The sequence below is a fragment of the Lithobates pipiens genome, unplaced genomic scaffold (genome assembly GCF_037356315.1).
Source record: "Lithobates pipiens isolate NorthernLeopardFrog02 unplaced genomic scaffold, aLitPip1_a1.2 Scaffold_55, whole genome shotgun sequence".
Taxonomy (NCBI): domain Eukaryota; kingdom Metazoa; phylum Chordata; class Amphibia; order Anura; family Ranidae; genus Lithobates; species Lithobates pipiens.
Window position 1 is genome coordinate 1,749,812 of NW_027507877.1, and position 19,373 is coordinate 1,769,184.

Here is a 19,373-nt window from a genome sequence, read left to right on the forward strand (position 1 = left end):
GTCGGAAAATCCGATCGCACGTAACGTGATGGCGTTATTTCGTTATAGCGGGACTACGTTCAGGCTAGTAGCTAATAGCTTTGGTCAAGGAATTTGATCTGAGCATGCGTGGCACTTTGTCCGATCGGAATTCTCTACACACAATCGGACAAAGTCCGATAGGATCATGTTGTCGGAAAGTTTTATAGCCCAGCTCTAAAACCTTGTCCGTCGGATATTCCGACAGAAACAGTCCGATGGAGCCCACACACGGTCGGATTATCCGACAACAAGATCCGATCGGACATTTTCCGTCGGAATGTCCGACCGTGTGTATAAGGGCTAATCATTTTTTTTTGGTGTGTCAAGTTACCACAATAACATTATTATCTTGTATTTTTTTAACCATCAAGGAGGTTCGTGTCCCGTGTTAATTAGACGTTGTATTTAGGAAATGTACCTGCCTACTCACAAAAAAAGCTTTCTTTTTTGTAGAAAAACACATTGCGACTGAACCTATCCCCCACGAGTCCAATGGATCTGGCTATAGGAACCCCCAAGAACTAGACAACACCAGTCTCGGAGTTCATCAGGAATAGCCAGATCCATTGGACTCGTGGGGGATAGGTTCCGTCGCATTGGTGGCAAGCAGTGGGTTGCTTCCTGCAGTCTGGGACATCCAAACCTCCAGCTGGATCCAAGATCAGGATAGCAGACTTCGGTCACCCCAGTGGAGATATGGACCTGGCATCACAGTTCCCGGGGCTGCTGCGGATCGTCCTTTCGGCATACACCAGGACTGTGTCTGAGGATAAATACCTGGAGCTCAGGCAGCAGATTCGGGTGGAGCTCTGGATTGGAGCCCTCCAGCTCGCTGGTATAAAACAGGGCAAGTGCTTTCCAACCCAAGAATAACGGGCCAGTGACCAACGGGCATTGCGGATGGCATTCCTGGGAGAGCGGCCCCAGGAGCAATGGGTGAATCCTGATGTATTCCAAGACTGGTGTTGTCTAGCTCTTGGGGGTTCCTATCCTTTGGCGTTGTGTTCCAGGACTTAGTGGAGAAGGATCTGGGGGGATCCATAGTGGAGAAAGATCTGGGGGTTTTGGTAGATCATAAGCTCAATAACAACATGCAATGCCAAGCTGCTGTTTCCAAAGCGAGCAAAGTCCTTTCTTGTATTAAGAGAGGTATGGACTCCAGAGAGAGAGATATCATTTTGCCCCCCTGTTCAAATCATTAGTAAGACCTCACCTGGAATATGCAGTTCAGTTTTGGGCACCAGTTCTCAAAAAGGATATCGGGGAACTGGAGAAAGTGCAGAGAAGGGCAACCAAACTGATAAGAGGCATGGATGAGCTCAGCTATGAGGAAAGATTAGAGGAACTAAATTTATTCACTCTTGAGAAGAGGAGAATAAGGGGAGATATGATCAACATGTTCAAATATATTAGGGGTCCATATAGTGAACTTGGTGTTGAGTTGTTCTCTGTACGGTCAACCCAGAGGACACGGGGCACTCTTTACGTCTAGAGGAAAAGAGATTTCATCTTCAAATATGGAAAGGTTTCTTAACAGTTAGAGCTGTGAAAATGTGGAATAGACTCCCTGCAGAGGTGGTTCTGGCCAGATCAGTAGATTGTTTTAAGAAAGGCCTGGATTATTTCCTGATGGTACATAATATAACTGGGTACTAACATAGGTAAAGTTGATCCGGGGAAAATCCGATTGCCTCTCGGGGGATCAGGAAGGAATTTTTTTCCCCTGCTGTAGCAAATTGGAGCATGCTCTGCTGGGTTTTTTTTTCGCCTTCCTCTGGATCAATTGTGGGCATAAAATTGGGTATTTGGATTGTACGATTATTTTTTATTTCATTTATTTGTTTTTAAGGTTGAACTGGATGGACTTGTGTCTTTTTTCAACCTGACTAACTATGTAACTATGTAACTTAGGAAGCGGAATACTGACAGAAGCACTCAAGCGGAGTGTGAGGGACGTTCCGTCACACACATAGGCAAGTATTTTCAGAAAATAAAATATCCATTTATTCTGGGTAACAAAATAAAGAGGGAAGGCAACGCTGGAGAAATTTTTGGAATTTTGCAAAGCCTTTTGGCGACCCCCCAGGGCAGACATTAAGTCTGCGGAAAATAAAATTGTCTGAAAAGCGCGAATCGTCTCTCACCAAACTTCTACTAACATGAGATAAACACGTGATCAGCAGAAGGAGCTCAAAGAGTGGCGCACGAGGTGCTGAACTTCCCTTTTATAGTCCCGTCGTACGTGTTGTACGCCACCGCGTTCTTGACGGTCTGAATTTGGTGTGACCGTGTGTATGCAAGACAGCTTGAGAGGGATTCCGTCAGAAAAAAAACCTTCATGCTACATACACACGATCGGAATTTCAGCCAGCACAAGACCGATGAGAGCTTTTCATCGGAAAATGCGACCGTGTGTACGCTCCATCGGAATTTAGCTGGCCTGAATTCCGGCCAGCAAAAATTTGAGAGCATGTTCTCAATTTTTCAGACGGAAAAACTTTCTATCGGAAATTCCTGATCATGCGTATGCAATTCCGATGTGCAAAAACTCACTCGTGCTCAGATTCAACTACGAGATGGAAGCTAATGGCTACTGGGTATTGAACTTACTTTTTCTAGTCTCGTCGTACATATTGTATGTCACCGCGTTCTTGGCGGTCGGAATTTGGTGTGACCGTATGTATGCAAGGCAGCTTGAGCGAAATCCTGTCGGAATTCCGTCGGGAAAACCATCAGAGCTTTTTCCGACCAAAATTCCGATCGTGTGTCAGAATCTTGTGCCAGACTGCTAATAACATACCATAAACTTGAATAGGACTTGCCCGTAGAGCAAGAGAAGTGTCCCATTTAAATCTTTGCGACATTAGCAGGTGCCCAATTTTTTTTTTTCTATCTGGGATGCAGACATCCAAGGAGGCCACAACCATCAACAATCAGTATGGATCAGTATGGACAAGCTGTGTGTGTTTAGGGGGGCTAGGGAGGGGTTTGAATTGTCTGACAGTCTTATCTGATTAAAGAGGTCATTGCCCCACCTATTCTTCTCCTCCAGTCAGAGACTTTGTTGCATTTATTGAGCGAATGAAAAGCAATCTCTGAATGGTACCCAGGCAGAGTGGCTGACCTCCTGTGCTCTTGACATTTGGCCCAGAAGTTAGATGCTATCATAATAGGGTAGGGACCGATGTGAGTGTGCAGTGTACAGGGATAGGGACAATTGTAGACACTCATTCAGGTTGAACTGGATGGACTGGTGTCTTTATTCAACCTTACTAACTATGTATAATTGTAGCGGTGGCTACTGGGACAGGTGGTTTGGGTGTTAGAAATAAGTTTGTCAACCTTGTCTATAGTAGTAGGTTTGAAGAAAGGCTGTGATTTCTTCTAGAGGCTGTGAGCTTCTAGAGGGATCCCACAGGTATGGTATATACAGAGTTGGTCCAAGTTGAATGTAACTATGTAAAATACCCATAGCTGGAATTCTTCTCGAACCACTTGCTGAGCACTATATATATATATATATATATATATATATATATATATATACATTGCCTTGCGAAAGTATTCGGCCCCCTTGAACTTTTCAACCTTTTGCCACATTTCAGGCTTCAAACATAAAGATATAACATTTTTATTTTTTGTGAAGAATCACCAACAAGTGGGACACAATTGTGAAGTGGAACGAAATCTATTGGATATTTTAAACTTTTTTAGCAAATAAAAAACTGAAAAGTGGTGCGTGCAAAATTATTCGGCCCCTTTACTTTCAGTGCAGCAAACTCACTCCAGAAGTTCAGCGAGGATCTCTGAATGATCCAATGTTGTCCTAAATGACTGATGGTGATAAATAGAATCCACCTGTGTGTAATCAAGTCTCTGTATAAATGCACCTGCTCTGTGATAGTCTCAGGGTTCTGTTGAAAGCGCAGAGAGCATCATGAAGATCAAGGAACACACCAGGCAGGTCCGTAATACTGTTGTGGAGAAGTTTAAAGCCGGATTTGGATACAAAAAGATTTCCCAAGCTTTAAACATCCCAAGGATCACTGTGCAAGCGATCATTTTGAAATGGAAGGAGTATCAGACCACTGCAAATCTACCAAGACCTGGCCGTCCCTCTAAACTTTCAGCTCAGACAAGGAGAAGACTGATCAGAGATGCAGCCAAGAGGCCCATGATCACTCTGGATGAACTGCAGAGAACTACAGCTGAGGTGGGAGAGTCTGTCCATAGGACAACAATCAGTCGTACACTGCACAAATCTGGCCTTTATGGAAGAGTGGCAAGAAGAAAGCCATTTCTCAAAGATATCCATAAAAAGTCTCATCTAAAGTTTGCCACAAGCCACCTGGGAGACACACCAAACATGTGGAAGAAGGTGCTCTGGTCACATGAAACCAAAATCACACTTCTTGCCCACAATGCAAAACGATATGTTTGGCGTAAAAGCAACACAGCTCATCACCCTCAACACACCATCCCCACTGTCACACATGGTGGTGGCAGCATCATGGTTTGGGCCTGCTTTTCTTCAGCAGGGACAGGGAAGATGGTTAAAATTGAGGGGAAGACGGATGCAGCCAAATACAGGACCATTCTGGATGATAACCTGTTGGAGTCTGCAAAAGACCTGAAACTGGGACGGAGATTTATCTTCCAACAAGACAATGATCCCAAACATACAGCAAAATCTACAAAGGAATGGTTCACAAATAAACGTATCCAGGTGTTAGAATGGACAAGTCAAAGTCCAGACCTGAATCCAATCGAGAATCTGTGGAAAGAGCTGAAAACTGCTGTTCACAAACTCTCTCCATCCAACCTCACTGAGCTCCAGCTGTTTTGCAAGGAAGAATGGGCAAGAATTTCAGTCTCTCGATGTGCAAAACTGATAGAGACATACCCCAAGCGACTTGCAGCTATAATCGCAGCAAAAGGTGGCTCTACAAAGTATTTACGCAAGGGGACCGAATACTTTCGCAAGGCACTGTGTATACATATATATATATATATATATATATATATATATATATTAAGAAAAAATAAAACTGCGCTATTCAAACAGACCGCCCTATGACCAGCAGCTCAAATCGTTATACTACGACACTCTAAACTGTATACAATGGGGAGCTGCGCTGAATACAATAAAAAAAGTGATTTCTATAGCAAAAAAAAGCTTAAAAAAACAAAACGAATACACTCAATGTTGTGTACTACTACCCACGTGTGTTCAGATGAATAAAAAAATAAATCAATGACAAATATCAAATAAATGGTGTGAACTAAATCAATAAGTGAATAGATAAATACATTAAATAAATAAATAAATATGATGAGACAGGAAACACAATCAGACCTTAATAAAAGTGTAAAAGAAATTCATAAGTCAAACCACATGCGGCAAATATTGTGAGCTAACACCATCGGGTCTACAACCTTAAAATTGTGAATAAATAAATATATAAATAAATATGTTAATAAATAAACAAATAATATCTTGTGAAAGCGAATAAAAAATTATTAGAATTGGCAAAATGAATAAATAACTGAACAAAAATAAAAATTACGTGAGCATGAATAAGAATAATGAATTAATAAGCTTGACAAACTTCAAAATTCATAATCAGTGTAAAAAAATTATATTAAAAAAAAGATTAATAGTTCAAGCAAGTCCCATGGAATGTAGTAAACCAAGAATAATATGTAGTCCAAAGTGAAGTGAGGATTAACACCAACAGGAATACGTGTTAAAGGAATCAAATGAAGCACCTCCACCTCACTTGCTGATGGGGTGTACAGTATATATATATATATATATCTCCCCACCAATGAGTAATTCAGGCCGCTTACCAGAGCGCAAGATCTCAGGATTAAGTGAGATCAAAAAATCAGAAATAAGGTGGTCAAGATAAACCCGGCACAGGAACCAAAACAGGACCTGTTTAGACCGTATAGTGACGAAACGCATAGGGAGGAACGGCGTGCTGACATCACCTCGTTCTACGCCAGACCCGGAACTATGGGCGGTAGCCGAGAGCTGGCTGGCTCGAGTTTTGAAAATTGCTTTTACGTTCATTGAACAGGAGAGTTTACTTGCTTTTTATTTGTAAAATAAAGTTAAAGGGTTTTACGCTATGCGAGTGTCCCCTTGTCTTTACATATGGATTGGGTCTTAACGGTTTAACCATCTGGAATATTCGGAGAGAGAGGTCCTGTTTTGGTTCCTGTGCCGGGTTTATCTTGACCACCTTATTTCTGATTTTTTGATCTCACTTAATCCTGAGATCTTGCGCTCTGGTAAGCGGCCTGAATTACTCATTGGTGGATATATATATATATATATATATATATATATAACATTTTTTGAGTCACTTGCTGACTGTGTGTGCAGTGTGTATATATATATATATATATTTTATATATATATATATATATATATATATATATATATATATATATATATATATACATATATATATATATATATATATATATATATATATATATATATATATATATATATATATAATATATATATATATATATATATATATATATATATATACACTGCACACCCTGTCAGCAAGTGACTCAATAAAAAATTAAATAAAAAAAAAAACAACCCCTTGGTCCCCAGCATTAGATTCACCTCTGTTCAATACAAGAAGGTGTTGAAAGAAGGTGAGGGGTGGCGATGGCCAGATGAAGATAGGCAGCGAGAGGCAGGAAGGGAAGATAAGCGGCGAGATGGGAAGAAAAAAAAAAAGGTGTTCTATTTAAGGATGAACGCAGTTCATCAAATGCACCTCAAATGTGTATTATTACTTCTTTGTATTCTATTCCTGTCTAGCCTACCATATTATAGCCTTCAACAGCCATTAACAATAAAACCATTACAAAAAAAATAAAAAAAAATAAAAAATCAGGTGCTTAATATTTAGTGCATGTTTCTTGACTTTAACGACCCCCCAAAAAAATAAAATAAAAAAAAGTGTTCTGTTTAGGGAAGAACGCAGTTCTTCAAATATTCCTCATATATGTATTATAGCTTCACTATATTCTATTCCTATCACACCTACCATAGTATAAACCATCAACAACCATTAACAATAAAACAATAATGCAAAATCAAGTGATCAATATTTAGTGCATGTTTCTTAACTTTCACAACCCCCTAAAAAAAAATGTAAAAAAATTAAAAATTCTATATTCGTATTCTTCCCCCCCTTCCCCCTGACCTCCATCCGGAGAGAAGTATACTCCCAGATACAATAAATAAATTAGAATGCCAAATAAAGGGAAAGGAACCTTGCAGATATATTGCCATGTCTGGGGGTACAGATTTCTCAAAATTTATCTTGAAGTCGGGCATAAGTCCATATCTCTCAGTCTCAGACATCAAAACAGCTAATGACACCCGAGGGTCGGAGAGATAAAAGAAAAAATCGTCTGCGTAAGCTAAAACCTTATATTCCACTACCCCGATACGAATCCTCAAGATCTCCTCTCTTCCCTTGACCATACAGAGAAAGGGCTCCAAGACCAAGGCAAACAGCAATGAGGATAAAGGGCCACCCCTGTCTTGTCCCATTGCTTATGCCAAAATAGTCCATTCTGTCCCCTAGGCCCATCCTCTTTAACACCTCTCTCATAAAGGCCCAATTTACCATATCAAATGCTTTCTCAGCATCTCTTGATATTACCACGCATGGGATTTGTCCGGGTCCTTTTTGAGCCCAGTGTAGAATATGAAGAGCTCAGATTGTATTGTCTCTGGCTTCTCAATTCTTCATGAAGCCAGTCTGATCTAGGTGAATTAATTTCACCGCATGATCTTGTAATCTAAGCCCTTGTACACACGGTCGGAGAATCCGTCGGAATGTGTCCAATCGGACCGTGTCGTCGGAATAATCCGACTGTGTGTGGTCTGCATCGGACTGATTCCGTCGGAATATCCGTCGGACCCAATTTTCCAACATGTTGGAAATATTTCCCGACCAACTGGGCCGATCGGACATACTCCGATCATGTGTAGAGAATTTTGATCGGACCAAGTGCCACGCATGCTCAGATCAAATTCCTACATCAAAGCTATTGGCTACTAGCCTGAACGTAGTCCCATCGTAACGAAATTACGTCATCACGTTCTGAAAGATCGGATTTTTCGCCAACTTTGTCCGACCGTGTGTATGCAACAGTTTCGGACAAAATCTGACGGATTTGGTTGTGGAAATCTCTGACCGTGTGTACAAGGGCTAAGGGGCGATAAATTTGAAAAGATTCTGGGTTAAGAAAGGATATGGGCCTATAATTGTTGTGGATCCTTCCCAACTTTTGGAAGGACCCCAACATGAGCCACTACCGTTTCTGAGAGAGTTAAGATAATTCCAAAGAGGATGTGTCAAATTTGAAAGGAATTTTTAATGAGGTGACACATCCCAACCTCCCTTCCACCTCTGACTGCAATGGTTCCCGGGCTCCCCCATTCCTCTGGGGAGTCCAGGACTGTGGCAAAAGTCCAGGATAGCTAAACACAGAAGAGAAGGAGGAACATCCATTTCCCCAACTCCTCTGTGGCTAATGAAGCCAAAATTGACCATGATTTTGTCACTTCTGATTTCAAAGCCATCATTCAACTAGAGAAACAGCTAATCAAGCATTATCTCTGTTTGATTAGCTGCTTTTGAGGGCAAGGAAGACATTGGGGGTCTAATAGACACCTGGTGTCTCCAGAAAGATTCACTTTCATCTTACCAAAGCTATCACATTTTAACATGTGTATGAAAAAATTTACAAATTGCCTTAAGCCCTTGTACACACGGTCGGAGAATCCATCGGGATGTGTCCTATTGGACCGTGTTGTCGGATAATCCGACTGTGTGTGGTATGCATCGGACTGATTCCGTCGGAATATCCGTCGGACCCAATTTTCCAACATGTTGGAAATATTTTCCGACCAACTGGTCCGATCGGACATACTCCGATCATGTGTAGAGAATTCCGATCGGACCAAGTGCCACGCATGCTCAGATCAAATTCCTAGACCAAAGCTATTGGCTACTAGCCTGAACGTAGTCCCATCGTAACTAAATAACGTCATCACATTCTGAATGATCGGATTTTCCGACAACTTGGTCCGACTGTGTGTATGCAACAGTTTCGGACACAATCCGTCGGACAAAATCCGACGGATTTGGTTGGCAGAATATCCGACCGTGTGTACATGGGCTTAGAAAGCAAGTGGTTAAACATCCGCCATATAGAGAGACAAATCAATGTCCCAGTCAGAGGTCCGGCTCAGAGAGTAGCTATAGCAGCCTAGTGGATGACAAGGGCTCATCAGTGTCTAAGCATTAACTGTTTCTCACCAGAGCTTCTGATGGTAGAGATTGTTTTTGCTGTGTGTTAGTACCAGGTCATGGTCCTCAGGATCACCCCACCAGCAGGCGAGCAAGCCAGGGTCCAGTAGCAGATATAGCAAGTAGGGATCAAGCAGAAGGGTAGTCAGGAAACAAAGCAAAGGTCAGTAACAAGTGGTCGCAGGTTGGGATCAAATGGAAGCGGAGTCAAGAAAAAAGTTAAAAATCGATAACATATGGCAGTGACAATAAGGAGCAAGATATTGGCTATAGAGAGCGCAATGATTTGCCAAATTGGAAGTACAGAGACATGGCTTAAATTAGGAAGTTCATGGGAGGAGCAAAGGTTACAAGGTTCACCAAAAAAAAAAGAAAGCAAGATTGTTCTAAGCCCACGTACACACGGTCGGAGATTTTGCCAACCAAATCCGTCGGATTTTGCCCGTCGGATTTAGTCCGACGGATTGTGTCCGAAACTGCTACATACACACGGTTGGGCCAAGTTGGCGAAAAATCCGATCGTTCAGAACGTGATGACGTAATTTCGTTACGACGTGACTACATTAAGGCTAGTAGCCAATAGCTTTGATGTAGGAATTTGATCTGAGCATGCGTGGCACTTGGTCCGATCAAAATGCTCTACACATGATCGGATTAGGTCCGTCCGGCCCAGTTGGTCGGGAAATATTTCCAACATGTTGGAAAATTGGGTCGGACGGAGATTCGGACAGAATCAGTCCGATGCATACCACATACAGTCGGATTATCTGACGACACAGTCCGATAAGACACATTCCGACAGATTCTTCGACCGTGTGTGTACGGGGGCTAAGAGATCAGATAAGGAGCTGTCCAGCATCTCAGCTAAAAGAGCCACCACCGGGTAGAGAAGCGGGCTCAGATCCCAGACCTGACACACAAAAAACACAAAAACACACAAACTGCATTACAGGACTTTTCTCTGTAAACTCACCTCCACAATTCTCAATATTAAACAGAGGAAAGTGCATCACATCAGGTGTCCGATTTCCATCTCCTTTAAAGATGTAGCACTTTTTTGTTGCAGGTTCCTCATAACTTTTTCCAGTGATTTTCGGAAAGGGAACCTGGTGATCCTCACAGTATTTAGCTGTTTCTTTCACTGTCTAAATAAACAAAAAAAAAAAAATGTAAAAAAAATGTGCCCATTGTATTTTAAGACCCCTTTCACACTGGGGTGTTTTTCAGGTGCGTTTGGGCTAAAAAATAGCGCTTGTAAAGAGCCTGAAAAAACGGCTCCCCTGCAGTCTCAGTGTGAAACCCCCGAGGGCTTCCACACTGATGCGATGCGATGGCAGGACGTTGAAAAAAAAGTTCGGCAAGCAGCATCTTTGGAGCGGTGAAGGAGCGGTGTATGCACCGCTCCTCCACTGCTTCTGCCTATTGAAATTAATGGGCACCCCTGCAAAGCGTTTCAACAGCAGCTCTACATGAGCCTTGTTAACCCCTTCACCGGCCGCTAGAGGGGGTTAAAAGCACCCCACTATCGGCCGAATAGCGCAGATAAAATGACGGTAAAGTGCCGCTAAAACTAGTGGGGTTTAACCGTCAATGTCCGCCCGCTCCAGTGGGACAGCGGCCTAATAATAATAGTGATGAACAAGTTTTGGTTCAGTTCATGAACAGTTTCGCTAATCATGCTCGAAGTTCAGTGAACCCCTTTTGGGGGTTTTTAATGTTTTATATATATATATATATATATATATATATATATATATATATATATATTGTAATATTTGGGGGTTATTTTAGCTTAAAGGTAGAGCTTACCAGTGAGCTGAATCCACACCAGATATGCCGTTTTAAGGGCTTGTAGGCCCACTTTTATTAAAGAAAGAAAAGTCCGATAACAAAATAGTTGCCCACACAGGGGTTTCAGCTTTCCACAGCAATAATGTACGTAGAACCAAAAATACCAAGCCACCTGGCTCTCTTTAGCAGCACTGCTGCTCAGACTTCTGCTGCAGCCCTCTTGGCTCTTTAACAGAGTTCCTGTACACCCAGTACCTCAGCACTCTTTACTAGCTTCTTTTTCAACCCACAAGCTTGGACCCTCTGTCTGCTCTGACAGACCGACCTGTGCAGACATGCACACTTCTTCTCCCTTACACGCCTGGACTCCTCGGGAGGGTGGAGCCCAGAACCATGGTGTTGGCTTTGTTTTAAGCCCAAGACCCACCTGTGCCATCATCCAGCCAGACTGCTGGCTGTTCCCAAAACCCGGTCCCAGGATTGGAGATTCCGTACTACCACAATATATATACAGTGGTGTGAAAAAGTGTTTGCCCCCTTCCTCATTTCCTGTTCCTTTGCATGTTTGTCACACTTAAGTGTTTCGGAACATCAAACCAATTTAAACAATAGTCAAGGACAACACAAGTAAACACAAAATGCAATTTGTAAATGAAGGTGTTTATTATTAAAGGTGAAAAAAAATCCAAACCATCATGGCCCTGTGTGAAAAAGTGATTGCCCCCCTTGTTAAAACATACTATAACTGTGGTTGTCCACACCTGAGTTCAATTTCTCTAGCCACACCCAGGCCTGATTATTGCCACACCTGTTCACAATCAAGGCATCACTTAAATAGGAGCTGCTTGACACAGTAAGGTCCACCAGAAGATCCTTAAAAGCTACACATCATGCCGAGACCCAAAGAAATTCAGGAACAATTGAGAAAGAAAGTAATTGAGATCTATCAGTCTGGAAAGGGTTATAAAGCCATTTCCAAAGCTTTGGGAATCCAGCGAACCACAGTGAGAGCCATTATCCACAAATGGCGAAGACATGGAACAGTGGTGAACCTTCCCAGGAGTGGCCGGCCGCCCGAAATTACCCCAAGAGCGCAGCGACGACTCATCCAAGAGGTCACAAAAGACCCCACAACAACGTCCAAGGAACTGCAGGCCTCACTTGCCTCAGTTAAGGTCAGCGTTCATGCCTCCACCATCAGGAAAAGACTGGGCAAAAATGGCCTGCATGGCAGAGTTCCAAGGAGAAAACCACTGCTGAGCAAAAAGAACATCAAAGCTCGTCTCAATTTCTCCACAACACATCTTGATGATCCCCAAGACTTTTGGGACAACATTCTGTGGACCGATGAGACAAAAGTGGAACTCTTTGGAAGGTGTGTGTCCAAGTATATCTGGCATGGAAGGAACACTGCATTTCATAAAAAGAACATTATACCAACAGTAAAATATGGTGGTGGTAGTGTGATGGTCTGGGGCTGTTTTGCTGCTTCAGGACCTGGAAGACTTGCCGTGATAAAAGCAACTATGAATTCTGCTGTCTACCAAGAGATCCTGAAGGAGAATGTCCGACCATCTGTTCGTGTACTCAAGCTGAAACGAACTTGGGTTCTGCAGCAGGACAATGATCCTAAACACACCAGCAAGTCCACCACCGAATGGCTGAAGAAAAACAAAATGAAGACTTTGGAGTGGCCTAGCCAAAGTCCTGACCTGAATCCTATTGAGATGTTGTGGTATGACCTTAAAAAGGCCGTTCATGCTCGAAAACCCTCTAATGTAACTGAATTAGGACAATTCTGCAAAGATGAGTGGGCCAAAATTCATCCAGGACGCTGTAAAAGCCTCATTGCACGTTATCGCAAACGCTTGGTTGCAGTTGTTGCTGCTAAGGGTGGCCCAACCAGTTATTAGGTTTAGGGGGCAATCACTTTTTCACACAGGGCCATGATGGTTTGGATTTTTTTTCACCTTTAATAATAAACACCTTCATTTACAAATTGCATTTTGTGTTTACTTGTGTTGTCCTTGACTATTGTTTAAATTGGTTTGATGTTCCGAAACACTTAAGTGTGACAAACATGCAAAGGAACAGGAAATGAGGAAGGGGGCAAACACTTTTTCACACCACTGTATATATAAATGTACCACTTACCCCTGAAGGAGTGGCTGGATTTTTCTGGGCTTACCGATTACCTCCTCCAGCTCGTACTCGTTGTTCTTGTCTAGGGGTTTCCCGGGGTTGATAACCCAGTAACTGTAGAGACCGACACTTGAATTCCTTGTTAGGATTTTTATTTTGCATAAAACAGTTAAACAAACTCAGTCTCTAAGTTGGGAATAAAGGGTATCGGGATAAAGTTTAGCTCAAGGTGCTGCTGACTTCAATAAAACTCTCTCTCTGTACATAATCCAGGGAACAGCCGCTCACAACTGGATTCTTTAACTGTTGGATAAATCCTTCATCTTGGATTTAGCAGCCAACAGGTAATTCTAGCTTTGCAAAGTCTCTCACACAGACTGGGTTGAAGAACTTAGTTGTAACCAGAAGGATAGAAGTTGGAACTTTTCTTACTGTACCAGAATCTTTCAGCCGGTCCAGCGATACCGTAATAAATGTGGATTCATACAATATCCATGGCAGCTCAGCTTCCAGGCTCTTACCGAGCAGCCAGCCTTGTGCGTGGCTCTCTTACTGAAGAGTCCTCTCCTGGTCGTGTGTAGAGTTGCTGGGCCTCTCCAAACCCGAAAAACAGCACCGGAAAACACCTTAGAATCCTCCTTCCAGTTACTGCACCTCGGACTAGCCAGTTCCGAGGCTCAGAAATGGATGGATCTACACCCCAGGCCATGAGGGCCCCTGGGGGCTGGTCAGGAGGACCAGGACCGTGGAGTCAGCAACAACTTCTGTTCCGAGAACCCAGAACCACGTGACTTCAGCAACTTAAGTACCTTAAGTACCCTCTCCCGGAATACACAGAGAGACAAACTCCCACTGATAGGCTCAGAGAGAGAGATTGGTACCCAATGCGTCCAACCAGACTGCATTCTAAGGCCTCTCACAGGTGCAAACCCCACCTATAATCAGGCAGAGCCATAATACAGCCCAGCCAAGCTGATGCCAAGCACAATTTAGCACGATTAACCCCAAAACTCAACTACAGTTTTGGGCAAAAACTAAATTTACAAACATAGCGCATACTCATTAGGAGTACCAGCGCTACCCATCAACATGGGGGCAAGGTTCTTTGGGGGGGCCGCTACCCCAAAGCACCCCCCCATGTTGAGGGCATGTGGCCTGGTACGGTTCAGGGGGGGCGCTCTCTCATTCCCCCTCTTTTCCTGCGGCCTGCCAGGTTGCGTGCTTGGATAATGGTCTGGTATGGATTTTTGGGGGGACCCCCACGCCATTTTTTTTTACATTTTGGTGCGGGGTTCCCCTTAACCACTTCAGCCCCGGAACAATTTACCCCCTTCCTGACCAGAGCCCTTTTTGTGATTCGGCACTGCGTCGCTTTAACTGATAATTGCGCGGTCGTGCGACGTGGCTCCCACAGAAAATTGATGTCCTTTTTTCCCACAAATAGAGCTTTCTTTTGGTGGTATTTGATCACCTCTGCGGTTATATTTTTTTTGCGTTATAAACAAAAAAAGAATGTCAATTTTGAAAAAAAACACTTTTTTTTTTACATTTTTGTATAATAAATATCCCCCAAAAATGTATAAAGCATTTTTTTTCCTCAGTTTAGGCTGATATGTATTCTTCTACATATTTTTGGTAAAAAAAAATCTCAGTAAGCGTTTATTGATGGGTTTGCGCAAAAGTTATAGCATTTACAAAATAAGGGATAGTTTTATGGCATTTTTATTCATTTTTTTTTTGTTTACTAGTAATGGCGGCGATCAGCGATTTTTATCGTGACTGTGACATCATGGCGGATACATTGGACATTTCTGACACTATTTTGGGACCATTGTCATTTATACAGTGATCTTGTCTATACAAATGCACTGATTACCATGTAAATGATAATGGCAGTGAAGGGGTTAACCACTGGGTTTACCCTTTAACCACTTTCAGCCCTGGACCATTTTGCGATTCGGCACTGCGTCGCTTTAACTGACAATTGCGCGGTCGTGCAACGTGGCTCCCAAACAAAATTGGCGTCCTTTTTTTCCCACAAATAGAGCTTTCTTTTGGTGGTATTTGATCACCTCTGCGGTTTTTATTTTTTGCGCTATAAACAAAAATAGAGCGACAATTTTGAAAAAAACGCATTATTTTTTACTTTTTGTTATAATAAATATCCCCCAAAAATATATAAAAAAACATTTTTTTCCCTCAGTTTAGGCCGATACGTATTCTTATACATATTTTTGGTAAAAAATCGCAATAAGCGATTACTGATTGGTTTGTTTAAAAGTTATAGCGTTTACAAAATGGGGATAGTTTTATGGCATTTTTATTAATATTTTTTTTTTTTTACTAGTAATGGCGGCAATCAGCAATTTTTATTGTGGCTGCAACATTATGGCGGACACATCGGACATTTTTGGGACCATTGTCATTTATACAGCAATCAGTGCTATACAAATGCACTGATTCCTGTGTAAATGACACTGGCAGTGAAGGGGTTAACCAGGGGGTGGTAGTGTAGGGGTTAAGTGTGTCCTAGGGGTGTGTTACTAACTGTGGGGGGCTGGGCTTTGTGTTAGTGAACACTGATCTCTGCTCCAATCACATGGAGCAGAGATCAGCATCACTTGTTGCTAGGCAGAACGGGGAGATGCTGTTTACAATGGCATCTCCCCGTTCAGCCGCCCCGTGAGATGATCGCGGGTATGCCCGCGGCGATCGAGTCCGCAGGTCCTGCGACCGTACTCACGGGGGTCCTGACTGGCACGCGAGCGCGCCACCAGTGATGGCCGGACACCATATAAAAATGGACGTACCTGTACACCAATATGCCTACCCGTGCCATTCTGTCGACGTTCATCGGCGTGCGCCGGTCGGGAACTGGTTAAGAGCTGTGACGTTTTGACGTCGCTTCCACCCAGCAATTGAATTGAGACCGGTGGGGGGCCATCTTCCCCTCACTTGTCTTCATACCCAGCCAAGACAAGGACCTGGTAGTGAAGGGGTTAACCAGGGGGTGGCAGTGTAGGGGTTAAGTGTGTCCTAGGGGTGTGTTACTAACTGTGGGGGGCTGGGCTCTGTGTTAGTGAACACTGATCTCTGCTCCAATCACATGGAGCAGAGATCAGCATCACTTGTTGCTAGGCAGAACGGGGAGATGCTGTTTACAATGGCATCTCCCCGTTCAGCCGCACCGTGAGACGATAGCAGGTATGCCCGCAACGATCGAGTCCGCAGGTCCCGCGACCGTACTCACGGGGGTCCTAACCGGCACGAGAGAGCGCCGCCAGCGATGGCCGGGCGGCATATAAAAATGGACGTACCTGCCTACCCATACCATTCTGCCGACGTACATCGACGTGCGGCGGTCGGGAACTGGTTAAGAGTTGTAACGTTTTGACTTCGCTTCCGCCCAGCAATTGTATTGAGACCGGTGGGGGGCCATCTTCCCCTCACTCGTCTTCATACCCAGCCAAGACAAGGACCCGATCGCCTCCGCTGCTGCCGACAGCTCCGGTAAACGGCGGAAGGCACCAGATCGCGGCGGGAGGGGAGGGGGGGCCCTCTCCCGCCACCGATAAAAGTGATCTCACAGCGAATCCGCCGTAGGGACCACTTTTATCTTGTAGCGGACCGCCTGCTGAAGAAGGGGATACCGGGGTTGTGGCAGCTAGCTGCTGCCATAACAATGATATAATAAAACTGCGGCGGGCGGTCCGTAAGTGGTTAAAGGAATTGGACATTTTTAATAATTCACTGCTCCTGGCCAAATATCATTATTTTTTTCGCATTGATACATGTCCCCCAGGGCAGTAGCCCCCAACCGCCCCCCATGCAAATTTTTTGACAGCTTTGGCTCCCATTGATTTCAGTGGGGTTAGGGTTCGGCATCTGAACTTATTTGAAGTTTGCAGAACAACGCTTGAACTGAACTCCGGGCACCTCGTTCCCCATAATTATTTCATCACTTGTGTTTTTCAATCGGTTTTATATCTGCTGTTGGTGAGATGAATGGAATGACCATGAAATTTGGTTACCTCAAATGGATCTCCTGAACTGAAATCGAAAGACAAAATCAGATCTACTTTGCGATGAGGAGGCAACACTAACGGGTACGGAGTATTAATTTCCAACCCGGCATCCACCAGATGGATTTGCTTTTTATCAAAGAGTTTGCTGCCTTCTGGGATTTTATCTATGAAATAAATCAATGAAAATATTAATGACACGCAAAATAAAGTCAAAACATATACAGGTGCACTTGTGAGCATTCTATTGATTTATCGTTTTTTTTGTTTTTTTTTTTATTAAAAAAAATAGAGACATTTTTAAAAATATTTTCACAATTTCCTGATTATAGAATATGTGATGCCATACAACAAAATCTCACCCAAATTTTGATTTGTTAATGTGATTTACCAGATTTTTCATTCTACAGCTTTTATTAAAGTGGTGTTGCACATAACAAAATAAATAAAAAAAAAATCATCAAAATTCCTAGGAAAAAAAAAAATTATTTTGAAAAAAAATAAATTAACTCACCGCTAAATGGCTGTTGCTAGGGGGTCCCTCGTAGTCTGCCTCCTTCAGTGCCCGGGCTGGTGACATCACTTCCCCGCGGCACAGGAAAGGCTCATCTACGCCCCCTCCCCTCCTGTCAGTCATCTGGGACACGTGACAGGTCCCAGATGACTGCGCGGCCAATCACGGCGCGCGGCGCCACTCACGCATGGACACTTACCTGTCCCAGGGTCCGGCGATGCGGGGGAAGGAAGCCTCGCTTGTTCCCCCCTCCGCTCGTCGGCGCCAGCATTCTAACTGTGGGCACCCGGCTTTGGCTTCACAGCCGGGTCCCCACAGTTAGAATGCCGACGCCGCCGAGTGGAGGGGGGAACGAGCAAGGCTTCCTTCCCCCGCATTGCTGGACCCTGGGACAGGTAAGTGTCCGATTATTAAACGTCAGCAGTTGCAGTATTTGTAGCTGCTGACTTTTATTTTTTATTTTTTTAAGGGGAACTCTCTTTAAAGTGTGAACAGGGAGGCTTTTTAATGTAGAAGAGACACTAAGGGGTCAATGTATAAAATGTTTGTTGAATGAATAGGACAAACATCGGTACAATCAGGATGAACATTTCCACACTTCCTCTATTATGCGCGGTTCCTATTATATAATACTATATCATCAGCGCCATCTAGTTGCCACAATTAGTTTTTTGGTTGCCGATTGAAGAATTTCCCCCAAAATTGTATTATTTCCACTAGGTGGTGCTGACAATATACACATATCAGAGAAAATACGGAAATTTTCATCATGTTGGTGTTAATTTTTTCATTTATTTTTTCATATCCACACAGTGAACATTTTATACCCAGACCCTTTAGAGTCCATTCACACAGGGGCAACTTTGGATCTGACTTGAAGTCGTCGCAAGTTGCCTCAAGTCGCACAACGTGATAAATTCAATGTAAGTGAATGAGAGCCGTCTTAATGCACACTAATGAAGTCGCTCCGACTTCAGAAAAGGTTCCTGTACTACTTCAATCAGACGTCTAGGCAACTTGTACCCATTAATTTCAATGGAAGTTGCCTCCAACTTGGACCCCCTGTCTTTAGAGTCCATTCACACAGGGGCAACTTTGGATTCGACTTGAAGTTGCACCAAGTTGCCTCAAGTTGCGCAACATGATAAAATCAATGTATGTGAATGAAGCCATCTTAATGCACATTACTAAAATCGCTCCGACTTGAGAAAAGGTTCCTGTACTACTTCAATCCGACTTCTAGGCAACTTGTACCCATTGATTTCAATGGAAGTCGCCTCCAAGTCGGATCCCCTGTCTTTACTGAAGCAACTTTCCAGGAAGTAAAAATTGTTTTCTAGGCAAACTCCTCCCTCCCACAGAGCTTATTATTATGTGATTGGCCACTGGAAAAGTCCTCTGTCCTGGAGGCAACTTCAAGTTGCCTTGTAAGTTGCCTCAAGTCGCGCTGTGATTCATACTCAAGTGGTGTCCAAGTTGCCTCCCAAAGTCTTGCTGGAAGTCGTGTTGCCCCTGTGTGAATGG

The 19,373-nt window shown here is 43.3% G+C and overlaps 1 protein-coding gene across 1 annotated transcript in view; it reads right to left on the reverse strand.

Annotated features, from left to right (window-relative positions):
- Positions 1 to 19,373, reverse strand: part of LOC143957710 (cytosolic phospholipase A2 gamma-like) — a 136,713-nt gene that overhangs the window by 2,506 nt on the left and 114,834 nt on the right. Inside the window, exons 15-16 of the mRNA XM_077467405.1 lie at positions 17,345 to 17,502; positions 10,354 to 10,525 (exon numbers count right to left, since the gene is read on the reverse strand). Coding sequence (XP_077323531.1) covers positions 10,354 to 10,525; positions 17,345 to 17,502 — 330 coding nt within the window. The remainder of the gene's footprint in view (positions 1 to 10,353; positions 10,526 to 17,344; positions 17,503 to 19,373) is intronic.